Source organism: Pelodiscus sinensis, chromosome 3 (genome assembly GCF_052426305.1).
Source record: "Pelodiscus sinensis isolate ZL-2025 chromosome 3, ASM5242630v1, whole genome shotgun sequence".
In the NCBI taxonomy this organism is placed as follows: domain Eukaryota; kingdom Metazoa; phylum Chordata; order Testudines; family Trionychidae; genus Pelodiscus; species Pelodiscus sinensis.
Window position 1 is genome coordinate 87,243,457 of NC_143054.1, and position 19,873 is coordinate 87,263,329.

General features: G+C 39.7%; 1 protein-coding gene across 1 annotated transcript in view; it reads right to left on the reverse strand.

The window, feature by feature from the left end:
* The window catches only part of MAN1A1 (mannosidase alpha class 1A member 1), a 184,119-nt gene that overhangs the window by 19,270 nt on the left and 144,976 nt on the right, over positions 1–19,873 (reverse strand). Inside the window, exons 6-8 of the mRNA XM_006123079.4 lie at positions 16,427–16,550; positions 9,455–9,548; positions 2,457–2,572 (exon numbers count right to left, since the gene is read on the reverse strand). Of these exons, the coding sequence (XP_006123141.3) occupies positions 2,457–2,572; positions 9,455–9,548; positions 16,427–16,550 (334 nt within the window). The remainder of the gene's footprint in view (positions 1–2,456; positions 2,573–9,454; positions 9,549–16,426; positions 16,551–19,873) is intronic.

The window sequence follows — 19,873 nt, forward strand, 5'->3', positions numbered from 1 at the left end:
GAAATAAAACAGCCGGGCACCACATGCAGTAAACAATATATTCGTTTTACGTATTATAAAAAAGGCCTTAGCTAAGGTCTAATACTTGGCAAGGACGCCAATTGTTTATTATATGGTATAAAATAAACCAAGATGGAAACTACCAATATGGGTCTAAGCACCACGGGTCACCCCTTTTATAAGTATTTTAATCAAATGCTTATATTTAGTTACTGTTTGGACACAGTAAATTGCTTATTATTTAAGCCTTCATACATGCTCATGCTTACAGCAACTGTAGAAATACCATTTGAGCCTCAGATTTAATAAAGGAATTTATGATTAAATCATTGTCATGGTAGTTAGCTATATTAATGATAATTCTAACAACTAGTATAATATAAGGTGTGAATTTAAACGAACATAATTATACTGGCATACCACACTTTTTCATACACTAGAGTAAGGATGGGTTGATGGATAATATGCTATTTTTTAATGTAGCTTGTCACGCGGGAACATGTTTAAACTGAACCAAATGAAGCCACTTTGACTCTTCTTTGTTACAGTATCAGAGGCAAAGAAATCTAGATGAAAAACAGTTGGCCCACGCTCAGTTCAGAAAAAAAATGGAGGCTAAATTGGTAGGCAAAAGGAAGCCCATCTATCGAAAGATTAGAAGAATCTGAACTTATGGTCTTAATAAAAGGCAGCATGTTCTCTCATTCAAGTGGCACACAATCTCTGGATCTTCCATTGGTGGCTAGACCGTATCCTTTCCCATTGATCTTTTGCTAGGCAGGAGTGTATATGGCTTTTCTTTTGGACGTGAATCCAGTTACAGTGGTCAAGACTATTTTATTACAACGTATTCTGCGTTTGGGGTTGATTCTTAAAATCATTTAGGGGCTAGGATCTAGTCTTCACTAGATGTGGTCTGCCAGTATAGTAAACCATTCTACTTGCTCAACCAACAGAAGTGTGCTTTTACCAATACAGTTTATACCAGCACCCCATACAAAATATGCTATATTGGCAAAAGGGTTTTTTTGCCAATATAATTGTGAGCACATTAGGACCTTTGCCTATAAAAAAAGTCTCACCCTTAACCAACAATAACAACCAGCAAAAGTTTCCAGTGGAGATCTGGCCTCAGGTTGGTTCAGAAAGCAAACCATAGTGAGACAAACAGATTAAACACACCACCATTTACTCCATGCTTTCAATAGCTATCTAACTGCTGATCTTCAGGATCATGGTCCTTTATATTAAAGACCTAAATATGATCAAGTCTTTTTTTAAAATCTACTTTTTGTTCTAATCTCACACTTGTCGCTACATGTGACAATGAGGCTAACAGGTGTTGAGTTGGAAAATAGCCCTAACTGTGTGCCCAAGAATATACATTTAAGATTTATTTTTCTGAAATATATGGCATTTGTGTAGTGGGCAGTGAAGGAAGCAGTATTCCTCTGAGGGATTAATACATTTCCAAATTTATGTAATGACAGCCACGCACTACTGGATGAGTTTACTACCACTTATCAGCAATTACAGGCCTCAACGACACACACAAACTAAGAGTTACTGCCACAAAGTGCTCACAACAATAAATATAAAAAAGGCACACAGTGTTAAAGAATGGAAGTAGAATTGTTGCCATTCGACAGAGGGGAAGTTGAGACAAAAAGTATTCAAATGATTTGCTCAAGAACAGACACATATTATGGCAAAGATGTTGAAATTAAACCTGCATCCTAAACTCAAGACCATCCTTCCTTAAATGAATTATTTATAGTATTGAAAACTGAGTATAGAGAAGTATAACATATCACAGAATAGTGCAAAACTGAGTCTATTTTATCAATTAAGAAGCGTGACGATGCACAATTTTTATTTTAGATAAAGCTTTTTTCCACCACAGTTCACTTCAAGCTGTTTGCCACTTCACAAAAGCTAAAAACCCCAGATATTTCATATAACTAATATGCTTACACAACACTAATCCAACACTGTAACTTCACCTATAATTATCTACTGACATTATTATGCCCATATTCAAAATACTGTAGTAGTTTAAAGTAATATGCTTTGGGAATTAAAATGCAGAGTAGAACGACTCCCTATATCACAGGAAAATATGAGGAAAATTGGATCCTAGTTGGCACTGCTTGTTGATAAAAGTTTCTGTAAAAAAATTACATATTAATCCACAATTTATGCACATTTGAAATATTAGATACCATTTTTACATCTTAAATTGAAATAACATTTTAGTTCAGTTTTAGATTCCCACACAGCATCTGCACTGTTCTAAGATTTATATTTGATAAAACAATCTTTAAACAACTAGTTTTTAAAAAAATATTCACTGTAGTAGCAGAGACATAAATCCCTCATTCTCTCCAGAGCTTGTTTCTTTAGGAACATTATAGATTAGATTATTATGGCAAGGAAGATTTAACTATCTCATTTACCTGAACAGCATCATAATACATTTTCTTGCCTTCTTCATCTGTCTTGTCTGACATCAGCCATGCCTTGAGCAAATACTCATAAAAGCTATCTCCAAGCCCTCCAACAGAGACGTGATCTGAAAAGGGAGGAAGAGCATTCAGCAGAAATTCCACCTTTAATTTGAATACTGAAACAGTTTAAAAATGTGATTAACATCAATATACCTCTCTAATACAATCATGTAATAAATATAACCCTAAACCTCAAAACAAAAAAATTACTTTACAGCAGAAAATAGGTTTTAAAATAAATGGTTAGTCTTTCAGCTTGTACGACTTGCAATAGGGTGAGAGGAGGCAGAATTTATACAGTATCACTGGAGTTCACAGTACTTTAGAAAAATGAAAAAAGTCAAGGTCTCTGCACCAAATAAGTGCCTTCAATCTAAGTTAGACAAAAAGATATGTACCTATAATATGTTGTAACTTTTTTAAAAAACAGAAAAAGTTGGGAAAACCCCACAGTCTTAATCTCACACATGTATTAGTTACTGAGAGATTTATTCAGCATTGCCTAGGTTCTTAATTCAATTAATTTTTGTATTTTTTGGAAATTAAAATTAAAATTAAAATGTACATGTTTCATTTAAACCATTGCTATGGTGTGGGCTGGGATGGAGGATTCAGTATGCAGCCTGCCCTGGGGAGAGAGGATTTCTCTCAATAAGATGATTTCAAAGTATTTCACAGATATTAATGAATTAAAATCAGCTAATTCTACCGATTTGGGAACTGAGGCACACAGGGATTAACAGGAAGTCTGATGTAAAGTTAGATATACAATCAATGACTCCTTAGTCCTACTTCCAGTAGGCCATGATTTCACAGATATCCTTGCTTCTCTGTGAAGCTGAACAGGGCATTTCAAATTTTTAAAAAATTCCTAAATTCTAACCCTCCTTCACAACATTAGTCTTCCTGCCCACCTTGGGTACTGGAAAGCCATGCAAATACAGAATCTAAATGTATTTCCATTAAAGTTTCACCATGACAATGTGTCTTTTCTCCACTAGCCTGTAACCTCCAGTGTCCAATTTAGGCGTTCAAAATGTTTCCTACTATCCCATCCTAAGCAAATGCACTAAGATGGTAAATCACAATTATGGAGAGCTTTTTTTTTTTTTTTTAAACACACCTCCTAATTTTTAAATAAAATATACCACTTAATTATCATTCAGAATATAAAGGGAGAAAGGTTTCTTAAAAAACCTAAGGAGCATTTTTTCCTATGACAGAGGGCTGATCACTGAACAGCAGCATTTAAATGACCTTTGTGGTTTCCTAAATCAAATTACCATAGAAACCCCTGACATTTGCAAACTAAATAGCACAGGCATAATCTCATCAATAATAAGTCTTATTATTATATACATTATTGCAGGAGACAAATCCAATTGACGTATGCTGCAGCAAATCACTGTAAGTTTACTGTCAAAACAACAAGGACTAAATGAATTTACAAGAACAATGGCAGTGAACCAACAATGTCCTTCAGAGTTATAGCATTGTAAATAAAACACTAACATTCAAAAGCTGTTTTATTTTTCCCTGGCTGATGTTTGAGAGATGAATGCTTCAAAGTTGTGGCAATTAGTTTTTTAGTTGCAATCAATAGGCACCGGAAAAATAACCTCAAATAAAACAGACTTTTTATGATACACGTTCTTTTCTTCCACTGTGAAAAATTTGTGCTTGCAAACAAATAGCAATAGAATTGGAACAGAGGAAACACATGTAGATTGTTACTTTTTCAACATACCTCGGATCAACCTGTATCAACACTTGTGTGCATGGTCTGTACGGACAGGAAGTTAATTTCTATATACAAATTACATGTCATTGATAAGGGAAGATGTCTTTATAAATTACAAGCTCCTGGATACATGCCAGGGATTTGATACCAAAGAAGTTTGAGGCACTATTATATAAATATAGAAAGGTCAAAAGTCCAAAAAGCAGAATTAGAATTTGATTCACTTTTAAATCAGAGTCATAGAGGCAGCTTTAAAACGGGGCTTTTCTATCATCTGAGGCATTGCAATATTAGCTAAGTCAGTTTAATGCCAGAATAGTGATGCTTTAGTCTAGTCATATTTCTTGTTCATTTTATGACCTCTCTTTCTGTACCTCTGGCAGTAAATATTATTGTTTTCATCAAGGGCAATTGTGTTTGAAGATCTATTCGGGGCAGCTGCTAAATGACAAACCTGAAGGAAACAGAGTTTGTGTGGCTGATAAAGGTGTACAGGCAGAGAAGTAGGCAACTATAATTGCCTGCGCACAGGGTCACAGGCATGGAGAATGTCTTGATACCCAACCATGCCCATAGTCTTAAAATGTACATAGTGCTATAAGCCTCTCTCCGAGTTACAAACGAGTTACGGACCAAACGCTTGGTCGTAACTCGGACCACACTGAGTTACACATGACCGCGCTGTTCGTAAGCGCGGGCCGCGTTCGTAACTCAGGGACCGTCTTTAAGACCGCTCCACAGAAGCTTTGGTCGTAAGTGCAAACGGTCATAACTCGACCGTTCGCAACTCGGGGAGTGGCTGTACAGATCTATGTAAGTTTTTTGCATGCATGCGTGCCTAAGATTTGAAAAGCCTTGCTAAGCTAATATCATAGAATCATAGGGTTGAAAGAAAAATCAGGAGGTGACTGAGTCCATCCTGCTGCCCAAAGTAGGACCAACCCTCCCTAAATGATCCCAGCCAGAGCTTCGTCAAGCTGGGATTTTATATTATATACACACACACAGAAATTGGAAAAGGTCCTGAGAAGAGCAACAATAATGATGATTAAAGGCCTAGAAAACTTGATCTATGATGGAAGACTGAAAGAATTGGTCTTGTTTAGTTTAGAAAACAGAAGACAGAGGGGACATGATATCAAGCTTTAAAGTATCTAAACGGGCGTTACAAGGAGGGACAAAAATTGTTCTCCTTGGCCTCTGATGATAGGAAGAGAAGCAATGGGCTTAAATTGCAGCAAGGGAGTTTTAGGAAATACTTCCAAATTGTCCGGGTGGTTAAACACTGGAATAAATTGCCTAGGGAGGTTGTGGAATCTCCATCACTGGAGATACTTAAGAGCAGGTTGGATAGACATCTATAAAGGATAGATGGTGCTTAGTCCTGTTGTGAGGGCAGGGGACTGGACTTGATGACCTCTCAAGGTCCCTTCCAGTTCTACTATTCTATGACATATATTAAGTTATAAAATCTTGTTATTGTCACCTGTATCTATGTTTTTAACAGTGGGTTTTCAACCTTTTTCATATGCAGATCTCTTAGAAATTTCAAACGGATGTTCAGACCCCTTTGGAAATCTTAGAAATCGTCTATGGACCACAGGTTGAAAATCACTACTTTACGCTACTGTTGGTAAAAACAGGTACAAAATGGAGGCAAAGGAATGCTATAAATTGAGTTTGTTCATGCTCAAGGCTGGTGGTAAAAAGACTTCCAAAAACATTTTCAAATTTACCAACTGCCATAAGAACTGATTGGAAATTTACTAAAATGGACATATATTCCTACATTTAGGTTTTTTTTTTTTTTTTTTAAATTCAAGATAGACATGGGAACAAGAAAATAACTTTTCCTTATTCACTTTCTCCATACCTGTCAGGATGTAATAGACCTCTATTATATCCATCCTTAGTCTCCTCTTTTCTAATAGGATCCTCAAATCCATTATTAAATAAAATAGTCACTCCCTTTGCTTTTGAGGACTACTCGCCAATATATCCAGGCTGAAAACAGACCAGAGGATTGCTCATGTTTCCTCCCTTGTGTGTCTTGTTTAACCAACTTCATGCTTGGCAAGCACGGAAATTAACTGTGCTGCCTGATATAGTCAAAATGACAGAAGACCGACTAAGCAACCTGTTCCTCTTTTTAAAGAAAAAAAATAGGATAAAAGACCACCAGATCATGCCAACTTAGTGTTGTGCTAGACCAAGAAAAGTGGGTGTCAACTGAATAAACTACCATATGTTCATGCTGACTTAAATGATTTTTGCTATCCATCTATTCTTTAGTCCTCTAGTATGAATGTAGATAACTTATTTAAAAAGCAGAAAACAACAAAAATAAACAAGTCAATAGTAAATAGTTGCTTAAAAAATTGACATTTGAAACCAGCAAGAGACTTTCTAAATTATGTCATTCCTGCTTTAAACATATTTAAAAAGAACTTGCCTGAAAAAATTATTTTTCTTGTATATTCTATGGCTTGATTCCTCAGAGGAACAAAGCTACTGCAATTCCTAACTTTCAGGTACTGTGAAAATCACTAAGCCTAGGTTAGGCACCAAAACTACATATGTGATCAATGAGCAGAGAAATAAAAGGAACTAAAATTGGATCTGTAAAAAAAGTCTGTATGCCAGGTGGGTAGTTGCCTAAGCTAGCCAAATAGAAACTGGTAACTTTAGATAATTTGCAAGTCATTAGAAAGGAGGGACTGGACCCTTGGGGGTCTCCCACATCCAGGTGAGTTCACTAACCAACAGGGTAGAAAGTTATTTTCAGTCACTCTTTCTGGCCCAATGACTATTTCAGCATCTATCCAAAGCGGAACAGGTTCAACAGGAGAGAAAGACCCCCCACATTTGAATACCCAACATCCAATAGTTAGGGCTTGCTCCTGACAAAGCATTGAACCTCTCTCTCCATCAGTCAAAGGGGGTAACTAAATGGGCATGCCCATATTCTGGATGAGTGTTCTACCTAGTGGGCTAAAAATGATAAGGGGGGCCCCAATCCAGTAGGTGTACTCAGAGCATACCTACCAGCTCAGGTCCCACAGATGAGACAGGCAAGGGAATGCCTGTCACTTGGCTTGAGGATCTAGCATGCATGACACAGGTACCTAAGTATCTCTGTGGCCTAAGTATTTTGAGACTTTCTATTTTTTTTTCTTTTCAGTGGGTGCACTGACTCAATTATTCAGAAGAATTTCTGCTGATTATATTGCTATAGTAAAAGTAAACCAAAGTCCCTTCATATAACCACCCTGAAAACACAGCTGTTTAATATTGCAACAATATTAAAGGGATTTTAGTAACACTTTCAAGTTCAACAGCTCATGTCCTCAACATGCTAAAGAAATATAAGAAGCAGTGTAGATACAGCAAAAAGTCAACTGACCAGAAAGGGGCCAAGAACTTAAAAAGCCTGAGACATATTCACTCCCTAAGAATTTTGTTAGTTATGTGTTAGATCTTTTCCTCATGACGTTTCTCCAATGGAACTGAAGACAATAGAATTCAGTGTCATTTTCTTCTTTGTCTGCACAACAAACACACAACTGTAGGAAATTGCTACCCACCCTCTCATAACTACTGTTCTTTGAGTAAGGGCGCCATTTTGAATGTGTGGGGGGAAGGACGGGGGTGGCAGCCGTGTGCGCTGGGATGCGGATAGTTTCTCATTCTGTTCCCGGGATGCTGTGGAAGTGAAGTGCTTGCATTCCGTGCACGTGTCTCACACCTGACTGGTAAAGGGAACTCACCAGACAGGTGTGAGAGGAATGCATGGAATGCAAGCACTTTCCCCTCACTCCCTTAGTGTCTGGGGAACAGGATGATAAGCTAGCCGTGTCCCGCAGCGCATGGCTGCTGCCTCCCCTAGATGCCCAAAATGGCGCCCTTGTCTTTGAAGTGAGTTGTACATGCCTAAGGCAATCTAGGTCTGTGCAAATCTCATACATCAGTGACTCCCAGCCACTCCCCTCACTCCCACCAGACTTCTGCGCAATCACAGGCTCCCAGCACCGATGGCGGCCCTGCCTCCCAGCCTGGGAGTTCTCACCTGGGAGGCGGGGCCGCGATCGCTGCTCTGGGCGCTTCAGAAGCCTAGCCTAGCCAGGGCTAGGGGAGTGGCTGGGACCCCTCCACCCATACCAGGCTTTCGTCTGGTGCACAGCCCGAAAAATCAGAGCATACCGGACATTGCACATGTCTCGTATTCTCTGATATTTTTTACCAGACAGAGCGCAAATACTGGACACCTGGCAACCCTACCCGTGCGCTGTCCTTGAGCTTTGAATTGAAGGTATAAAGGGAGGAGCCACTTCAAACCTTCAGTTCATTTGGACTAACATGCCAATGGTAGACAAGAGGTATTGGGAAAGAGGGCATATGCAACTTATTTTGAGAAAAAATAGTTACATGGAGGTGAATAATTGTTCGTTTTCTTCAACTGATTGCATATGTGTTTTACACTTCAGGTGACTCAAGTTGTCTCATCGAAAGAGGGATTGTGGGATTTTCACCTCATTTGTGTCTTCTCTTGAGGAAAGTACTAAGGAAAGTACTAAGTGCATACTCTCCAGTAAACGTGCTGATAGAAAATGTCAATGGATAAACATCCCACAAATGCTTGGTTTACTTCTACACTTCCTCTGAAGGGTGAGATGGCTCCATGCTCTATACCTTCTACTCAGATCTTGGGTGTTGGAAGGGTGGTTTCTACTGATATCATTAGGAAAAAACTCTTTGGAACCAATACATGAGACACATATAACTACATTTTAATGGACCTAGGAGAGTACCCACAGAAGAAATACAGAGGCAAATCCTCAGCTTACATAAACTGGCAAACTTCAGTAGAATTACACCAGCTTATAGCAACATAGAATTTTGATTCAAGGTAAGATGATAGCTTTTCTTAAAACAGCTACCTTAACAGAGCGCTTGAGATTTTTCAATTAAAAAAAAGCATTTTTCATCACACACTTAGACTCATTCAAAAGCTTTGAACTAACAAATAAGCTAGAGGTCAAAGAAAAATACATAAACATACATGAAGCAGACAGAAAATTAAGTAACCCAATCTGAATTCATATTCGTCAATTGGAAACAGTGAAAGAAACAATCAAGGGTTTATTTCTACCTAGAAATGGTATATAAAAATAATTAAGTGGCAGTTCTGAAGAAGTGCCATACTTACGTTGACCCCATTGACCACTACTGGGATTCAGGTAATTAGGGTAAAGACCTTCTGGTTTATCAAGCCTGTTTAGAACTTTTCGAATGTTCATTACCTATTACAAAGAAAACCAAACAATGAGCTCTTAATCCAGCCTTAGATTCCCCTTAAAAACAAGTAGCATCAGTGCATCCTCCTTTTATCAACATGCATAAATATTTTTAATAAAAATATTATTTCAAGATAGATAATGCCTCTATCAAAAGACCTCTATGCATAGGCACATTTAAAAAAATAAACATATCTATTCTAATGTCATCAAGTAAAAAGCTCCACAGAACAAATAGAGATTCTCCATTCAACTTCTCCCTCATAAAAAGTTAAGGTCAAGAGATCTGCAATATGCTCCTGAAGATCTGGATTTGTTGAACTAAAGAGGAAGACAACATGGTAGAAATAAATTACAGAACTGAGAGCCTTCCAGTGAAAATGTCTTCCCATTCAGCTCCCCAGATGATCAAATCTTTGTCATTTGGGCTCTCCATCTAAACTCAGCCATTGTGGCATGTTAAAATTAGGAATTTAATCTGTAGCCCAGAAACACTTTCAGGTTGGAGCACTAAATAAAGCATTGATACAATGTATTATATGCAACAAGTTTTGTTCAGTTAAGTCTCTCTCTGTAACAGTCACAGTACATTGATAGTGAACTCACTGCAGGACTACAGGATAGCAGTAATATTCTGCATTACATGAAGTCTGAGTTACCCTCCAGAATGGTTCATTGTATACAGAGAACATCTCTTTTTTTAAGGAATTTTAATGAAATACACCAGATTATCTGTATTGAAAGAAGATGATCAAGATTTAGCCACAGAACAGAAACAGTAAGGCAGGAGCAATGGAAGCTTCTCCCTAAAACATTGTCTCCAGCTTTGATTTGGAGTTCCTACATCTGTGATAAAGAATGTAGTCTTATTTAAAGGCTATTCAAATCTTTGGCTTCTTTGCAAAGATGATCAATCCATGCATTTTCATTAGATTTTTCTTTGTTCTTAATACTAGTTTAAAAATTGTCATCATAAATGTCAATTCTTGTGAGTCTGGGGGAAAATTATGAAATTTATATTTAACAGTCATTAATCTTGTTTTGCATCTGCATCTCATAGGTTACAATAACTGTGTGAACTTTAATATACTGTACAATTTGCTCAAAAATGGAAACACATTGTTCAGTCAATCCATTAAACTTGGTGTACTTAATATTCAATTAAAAGGTTGACAACTTTTAGGTCTAAACAAAGTTTAGCAAATTCCAAAGGAAGCTGTATTAAGGTACCGTAATTTAACAAACTAAAGTCATTTTTAAATTGTGTATATTGCTGTATATACGTCTGACATATTTCTAATTAATAAACAAAATTAAGTATGTAAAATACATTAATAAAATATTACTGTTGAGATCTAAAATAAACAAAGCCAGGAAATGAAAATGTGATTGCAACATCTGTAATTCTACTCCTCCGCACATAGTAATATTTTATATAAAATATATGTGAAATATATGGGGTGTATGGGGTGTTCAGGGAGGGGTAGCACCTCTGATGTACGGGCATGTCGTGTCCTTTTAGGGCAGCTCGTCCACCTTTGGTCCCCACTTGTCACTCAACTCTCACCTGTGGCTCCTAGTAGCTGTAGCATGTGCAGCGGCCACACCCCGGGCAACAGCTTCGACAGGCTGGCTAAACCAGGTTGAGAGTAGCCGTCGGGTCATCGACCTTCGGTGAGATAGGGACTTGTCTATCCCGAGCATGTGAAGACAGACTCCGGCGGATCGAGCGGATGAGACCTACTAGAATAGGACCAACGGTCATGAAGGTGGTTTCTGCAAGCGATGTGGTACGCTAAGAGCACGGCAAGACATGAAAGATGCCCTGGTCAACCACTGCGCCCAGCCCATCTCCAACCGTCTCGACATTAGTCCTGCCATTGGAGTAAGATGGAATCTGGGAAGAGAGAGTGAGGCTGACTATGCGCACCTCTCCCTCACTTTAATCCAATTCACGCGCAAGTCTTGACATCTCGACATCTCCTAAGTCCTGTGGCGACGGGCGAGCGACGAAGCAGCAGGTGTGGATACACTGGGAGCTGTAGCCGCGGACCTGCACACAGGCGGCTCAGGTCTAATGGTCGTCTTCTTGCTGGTGGAAGCAACAGCTGGATTCAGCGTCTACCTGAGTGACTGAGCAGCCCTCTTTAGGATTGCACTGCTCACCTCCGTAGTAAGAGGAAGGGGCTAGAAAAGGTGCCCTAAACATTGTTTGCTTCATAGAACCCTGGCCAGCTTACCGCGGCTGGAGGGGATCCCATCTCATGCGGTCGAACAATAAAATTTCGAACAAAATGCAAGGTGACACCACTCACTATTGGCACATGGAACGTACGCACGCTTCAGGACAACCCTCCAGCAGACCGACCAGAAAGAAGAACAGCCCTGGTCGCCAGAGAGCTCACAAGATTTAACATCGATATTGCGGCACTGTGTGAAACTCGTCTAGCAAATGAAGGTCAGCTCATGGAAACAGGAGGTGGTTACACATTCTTCTGGCGTGGACGCAGCAGTGACGAACGTCGTGAATCTGGAGTTGGCTTTGCGGTTAAGAATCATCTTGTCCGCAAACTTGCCAGTCTTCCCAAGGGCGTGAATGACCGACTCATGACACTGCATCTTCCACTACCGAGAGGAAAGCAAGCCACACTGATCAGCGCTTACGCGCCCACAATGACGAATCCGGATGAAGTAAAGGACAAGTTTTATGAAGATCTCGATGCCCTACTCTCATCCGTGAAGCGCACTGACAGGCTGATTCTACTTGGCGATTTCAACGCGAGAGTAGGATCTGATCACACTGCCTGGGATGGCGTCATTGGAAAAAATGGAATCGGTAAATGTAACAGCAATGGCCTACTATTACTGAAGACATGTGCGGCTCATGATTTGATCATCACCAATACCATCTTCCGCCTGCCCACTCGCAAAAAGACGTCCTGGATGCACCCACGCTCTAAGCACTGGCATCTCATTGATTATGTCATTGTGCGGAGGAAAGACAGACAGGATGTAAGGGTGACCAAGGCCATGCCGAGTGCTGACTGTTGGACTGACCACAGACTTATCTCCAAATTAAGCTTTCGCATCAAGCCAAAGAGACGTCCGCAGGGAAACAAAGCTGTGATGAAAAAGATCAATGTCAGTAGACTGAGGAACCCCAACACAGCAACTTTACTAGCAGAAGATCTTGGCAACCAACTTTTAGAGCTGCAATTAGAGGAAAATGCTGAGAAGGACTGGGAACGCTTCCGGGATATTGTGCACTCTTCTGCACTAAAGGTTCTTGGACCCTCACACAGGAAACAGCAGGACTGGTTTGATGAAAACGATGAAGAGATCAAGGCCATACTTGCTGAAAAGCATCGCCTTCACCGTGCTCACCAGAATGACCCATCGTCAACAGCTAAGAAAAATGCCTTCAACAACATTCGCAGGATCGTACAGAACAAGCTTCGTAAGATGCAGGACTCCTGGTTGAGTGCCAAAGCAGATGAAATCCAGAAGTTTTCTGATAGAAACGATGCCAAACGGTTCTACGAAGCCCTTAGATCCTTGTATGGACCTCAGCCCTCAGGGAGTTCCCCTCTACTGGACTCAGATGGTGCAACTCTCATTACTGAGAAGGCTCTGATTTTACAGTGTTGGGCTGAGCACTTCCAATCCGTACTGAACCGCCCATCTTCCATCAATAACGAGGCGATTGATAGAATGCCCCAGGCGGATATCAACCACAGCCTGGATGTCTCACCATCAGAGACTGAAACCTTACAGGCCATCAGCCAGCTGTCCAGTGGCAAGGCCCCAGGATCTGATGCGATTCCAGCGGAAGTCTATAAGGGTGGTGGTGCAGTGCTTGTCAACAAACTCACTCAGCTGTTCCAGTCCTTCTGGAATCAAGGATCTATTCCTCAGGAACTGAAAGACGCGTCTATCGTACACCTCTACAAGAGGAAAGGAAATCGACAAGTTTGCGATAATCATAGAGGAATATCACTGCTTTCCATCGCAGGTAAGATCCTTGCACGAGTGTTGCTGAATCGTCTGATTAACCACCTGGAACAGGGTTTATTACCCGAGACACAGTGCGGCTTCCGCAAAGAGCGTGGCACGGTGGATATGATCTTCGCAGCCCGACAGCTTCAAGAGAAGTGTCAAGAGCAGAATCGTGAACTGTACACCACCTTCGTGGATCTCACCAAGGCTTTTGACACTGTCAGTCGCGAAGGTCTGTGGCGCATCATGTCGAAGTTTGGGTGCCCTGACAGATTCATCTTGATGGTACGTCAGTTCCACGACGGCATGACGGCTCGTGTTTTGGATGATGGAGAAGCTTCAGAGGCCTTTCCCGTCACAAACGGCGTCAAGCAAGGGTGTGTGCTGGCACCGACCCTGTTCAGCATAATGTTTTCAGCCATGCTGTCAGACGCCTTTCAGAACAGTTCCTTGGGAATCAGACTGAGATACAGGACCGATGGGAAACTGTTTAACCTGCGAAGACTCCAGGCTGTCACCAAGATAAAGGAGACTGTGTTACGAGATCTCCTTTTTGCTGATGACTGCGCCCTGAATGCTGGATCAGAGCAGGAAATGCAAGCCAGCATGGACAAATTTGCAGCAGCATGCGACAACTTCGGCCTTCTCATCAACACAAAGAAAACCGAAGTGATGCACCAGCCAGCTCCAAAAGCTCAGCATCAAGTGCCCACCATCACAGTGAAGGGACAAAAGCTGCAAGCAGTGGACCAATTTACATATCTTGGCAGCACCCTCTCCTGCTCAGTGACAATTGACATCGAGGTCAACTGCAGAGTCGCCAAGGCAAGCTCTGCATTCGGCAGACTGTTGACCAAAGTGTGGGACCGCCGTGGAATAAGCCTTGTTACAAAGCTTAAAGTCTATCGAGCAGTAGTGTTAACTACCCTGATGTACGCCAGTGAGACTTGGACTGTATACAGGAGGCACGCTAGGCAACTGAACCACTTCCACACGATTTGCCTCCGCAGACTTCTGAGGATCCGGTGGCAGGATAAGGTGCCAGACACAGAAGTCCTTTCTAGAGCAGGTCTGCCGTCAGTTTACACCCTGCTGATGAAAGCTCAGACACGCTGGGCAGGCCATGTTGCAAGGATGCCAGATCATCGCATCCCTAAACAGCTCTTCTATGGTGAGCTGTTTCAAGGGAAGCGATCGCACGGGGGACAAAAGAAGCGATACAAAGATACGCTTAAAGCCTCTCTCAAGTCCCTGGATATTGACACCACCTCCTGGGAGACCCTGGCACAAGACCGATCAACATGGCACACGCTGATCTACCAAGGCTGTCAAACATCTGAAGCCAGAAGGACAACCATAGCACAAGAGAAGCGAGCACTCCGTAAAGCCAGACATGCAAAAGCTGCAACAGTGGTGCCCACACATGTCTGCCCGACCTGTGGTAGAACATTCCGTGCCCGTATCGGCCTTATCAGCCATTTGCGGACACACCATGAACAGTCCATAACCCGTTAGATGTCAAGGTCCTCTTCGAATACGATGGACGAACAACAACAACAACAACAACAATGTGAAATATATGTTCAATGTAGTATTCTAACCACAAATTTGAAGTTTTTTGAATTTGGAATTTTGTTAAAAGTTTTTTTTATTTTAAAACACATATTCAATACATGTACGTGTATTTCATCCATATTCACCATTTCATCTCCACCATTAGCCCAAAAAAACCAAACCCACTGACCTTCAGATCATGTTAGATTGTCAACAAGGCTTTTAAGGGGGGATACTGAATAGACAAACTGTGGTTTATCTGTGGAGTGTCTTATTCGATATCAAATTTCATTTTTTAAAATTTCATTTTTTCAAAGAGGTTTTATGATAGTTATTATTGATAGTTATATATAATGTGCCTATCAATAACTATCAATTTTTCTTATGAAAACATATTTATGCTTGTTAAGGAACAATTAACTGGGAACATTTTTATATTGTACATACATGGAAGTATTAAAATTATTGTAGTACATTTATTTAAATATTTATATATTCTAATAAATGTATCTGCATTGATTCAATGTAAACCTGTGCACTAGTGAATGCAATATTGTACCATGGTGTACTATGTTAAAAATTCAGTAGAAAAACTGAACTATATATGCATCATAGGATTTTTTTCGACTGAAAAAGTATTTTTCCATTATGTTTTTGAAATATGTAACAAATCATAAAGGCAAATTTGAAGTTTTAAAAAATCTATTGTAGCTACTAAATGTGAATACAGGGCTAGCCACAACAATTTTTTAAGTACTGAAAAGTTATTTTTAAAAGCTCAAAAAACTCAAAAATGGCCAAGCAGAATTTTACCAAACTCGGAAAAATGCACTTTTGGGCTGTGAACAAGTCGGAGAAATGTCACATAAAAAGGGTACTTTCCTTAAAACATTATGAACACTCTCTAAAGAGGGACAAGGAATGGAAGACTCCCCTAGTCCCTCACTTATAACAGTGGCACCCTGAATTTTAAAAACAATGCATCGAAGTGATTTCTAGGACACAGTCTGTATGTCTGTATGACACAGTATATTATCTGAATATAAAATTCATTTGTGGTTTTCACCATAGCCAACAAATTATATCAAATGAAATAGCTGCTGAGTTCCAAATGCCAAGTCTACATCAATTTACCAGTTAACCAACCTTCCAAATATGTGGCCTGATGAGAGCTTTAATAATTTTATATCCATGACAAAAGGAATCTGTCCATTCAGCCATGTGGTTTGTGTTCATTAGTATGAATTCCCCAGAAACCTGTTTACTGTAATACACAAACTACATATATTCCAAATGTTCACACTTTACATAAAAATTTTATGAAAGAATCTAACCTTTTCAGCAAACACTGGGTTTCCAGACAAATGGCTCAAATGTATGAACTCCAAATGCAGAGTTCCAAATTCTGCCAGAATACTGCTTCCTCCAGAAGCCCAGGGCCAGTTTCGACCAATCCCACTAAACAGAGGGAAAAGGCAGAAAAGGTCGTTAGCATCTATAAAAAAAAGTAGTAAGAAAATATACTCTATAACAGGTACACTGTAGAGACCAGGAGTGAAGAAACTTCAAAGATTCAGCTAACAATGACACTTGTCCAAGTAACATCTTTAGACAACTTTTTATGAGTACCACACCATAGTCACTCTTAAATGCTTGAGTACAATTCGGCTCCACTTCTTTAAGCAAATCAGCCATTGATTTATTGGTATTTATATTTACATGACAACTATACATTCCTAAAATTAAATTATAAGCTCCTTGGGATATCAAGGGTATTTGCACAATGCTTAGAACAATGGACTCTGATTTTACTGTAATCTAAGTACTGCATATTAAATTTATGAAGTCTCAATAAAAGATTTCTTAAGACTTCAGAAAATGAATTTCCCTAATACTTGATCATCCCTCTCTTTCTGGGCACTCTAACCATGATAAGTGTTTTCAAAATTAAATTCAGCGCTAATGACACTTCACAGAATAAAATTTAATCGCTACAGAATGGAGCCTGAGCTCTGGAGACCCTTTCACTCTACCGTGCTTGAGCCCAAATGTCCACATTGCAATTAAATAACCTCTAATCCTCAGGAAGGGGCCAGCTGTAGGGACTTAATTGTAGTGTAAACATACTCAAAGCGCTCTCTTTTTACTATGCACCCATCTGAAGTGTGATTGACACGAACCACTGTCAATAGTATCTCAATTGTTTTGCAAAGTAGAGTTTAAACATTGGACACTATTTTGCAAGTGGTGCTCTTGCTAAACTGAATTTTGCTGCACAACCCCCCCCCCCCCAGGGGAAAGTTCTGAGGTAGGGAAGCAAAAAAAAAAAAAAAAGGCTGCCCCACAGTCTCAATGAAGCCTGAAGCTGTGGGAGCATCAGCACTGCAGCAACAGTTCTGGGGAGCTACTGAGGGGTGATACAATTTTCCCATCAGTTTCATTTGCAAGGGTTCTAGCATGTTGTGAAGATTTCTTTAGGAATGACTGAAATATTTCAGCTTTTAGGTAGAGACTCTTCTTATCCCAGATGACATTACTAGGGCACAGATATTCTCTACTTCTACGCTATTAAAAGTAAAGGTACAGTTTCCAAGACTTCAGATTGTATTGAATCCAAGAGTTCTTCTAAAATTTCTACCTGCCAGTTTTGGCATTCACAGATATCCTAGGTCAAAATGGGAAGGTATATGTCAGCAGATGGTGCAGACTAAATTCAAACAAACTTCAGGGTCTTCAGCAAACCAGCCAGCTGGCATCTGTGCTTACTCTGCTGGAGATAGTTGCCTTAGTCCTTCCCCTGTTATCTTGCTAGGGAGAATATGCTGGCTTTGGCCCTAGCCCATCAGGATATGCATGAGAGTGGGCAACTTGCTGTATCTGGTATTCAGCAGTAAAACACTAGTCCTACTGAAATCTATCCTTACTTACCAAGTGGATGTGTCCCAGAATACATCAAGGGGTAGGAAACAGTGCATATGGCCACTTTCTGAAGACACCCTATATGAGTCAGCTATATTTCCATGAAAAGATAGGGCATAGGGGAGTGCGGGATTCCAGAACATCTGCTCCCTCCCATTCATAAAAGACAGCCGATATCTCAAACAAGCCTTGGGTGACGACTTAACTGAAGAGAACCCCAGGTGAGGCCTCTAATGTTTGCATGGACTTTAAAAAGTAATTTTCACAACCAGATTAGGGTATCATAAATGATTAGCATGATACTATGTTTCCATTATAAAAATTTCACACAGCTGTAATTGAAAATAATTGAGCCTCCCAGAGAAACTTCTCTGCTCCAACTGGCAAATTCCACATGTTGCAGAAGTGTCTGATGTCAAAAGCCTTTGACTAGGCATGATTAGCTATTGAGCAGTCATTTGTGGAGGAAAATGTAAAACTTTCAACAAAACAGAAGAATATACCAATTTACTGAAACCAAAATTTGTGTGCAAAAGGTTTGCTTTGGAAAAAAGTTTAAAAAATGTTCACAAAAAAGTTTTGAAATTGTTGAAATGTCTCCTTTCAATGTTTTTTAAATGGGAAGTTTAATTTGTTCAATCCCCCTTTAAGTTAAAAATTTAAGATATTTTATAGTAAAAATAAGTTAAAAATTTCAATCAAATCTTAATTTATGTTCAATTCAGGAACATTTTCAAAATTTTCACTTTTTGACGATTTAGAATGGGATAATTTTTCAAAATCTCAAATATTGTTGAATGGGGAAAGTTTTCTGATCAGCTGTATTTTTTAGTTCAAACTCACATGATATTTTAAAAGTTCCATTTAAATAAATTGCTCAGATTAATTAAATGGAATGATGGTTCATCTGAACTGCCACTCTAGAAAAGCTGGCCCTCCTCCCCGCAAATCATCTGAAATTAAGGGCTTGTCCACATGGCCCCAGAATTTGGGCAACAGGATGTTAACTGTAGGGAGCACTAGAGAGTTATTCTGTAATTCCCCTCTATGGATACTGCAGATGTGTAAGTTATCTCTGACAGTCCCCCCAGGCCTCATGAGAATTAGTTTTAATATTACAATCTGCTAAATGTGTATATCCTATTTTGTGTGTGTTTCATTCTTGTGTGTGAAATTAGAAATATGAAGCATGGATCTGTTTATACTTCTAAAATGTGTTAGTGAGGGCGGGTCATCACTGATGCCCTGGAAACCTAATGTCTCAGTGAACAACCCAATGGACTGTGAATAGTCTTGGTTGTCCTGTAAGCCCAAACTATGGCTGGCCCTAGAAAGACATTTGGCACCCAATTTTCCACTCAAGGTGAGAAAACTTTGAATTAAGCACAAGGAATTCCCACCTTGGGCAAAGGGGACGCAAGAGGGGGAAGACAAACAATAGGCAGCTGCCAGGATACTCCCTTCCCTCCCCCCCATACCACCCAATATGCCTGCTGGAAACATCTAAGACTGAACAGGGGGAAGATCAGGTTCAAGCTAGGAGGCTGCTTAATTTGTGAAAGAGATGTTTAAAACAACAATTTAGTGTAAGAATTTTCATGTAACAAGTTTAGAGCATTAGAACTAGCTAAAGCAATTATTTATTTTATTCATTTCAATTTAATAACTTACTTTGATCTGACTGTTTTCACTTGCAACCACTTAAATCCTACTTTTTATACCTAACACTTTTGCTTATTATCAAGCCACGTGTAAATAACTGTTACTTGAGGGGAGTGACCACTATGCATCTCTTTCTTTCATTGATAAAAGGGGCTGACCTTACCAGCTTTCTCTGTGTAAAACTTTTACATAAAACAAGA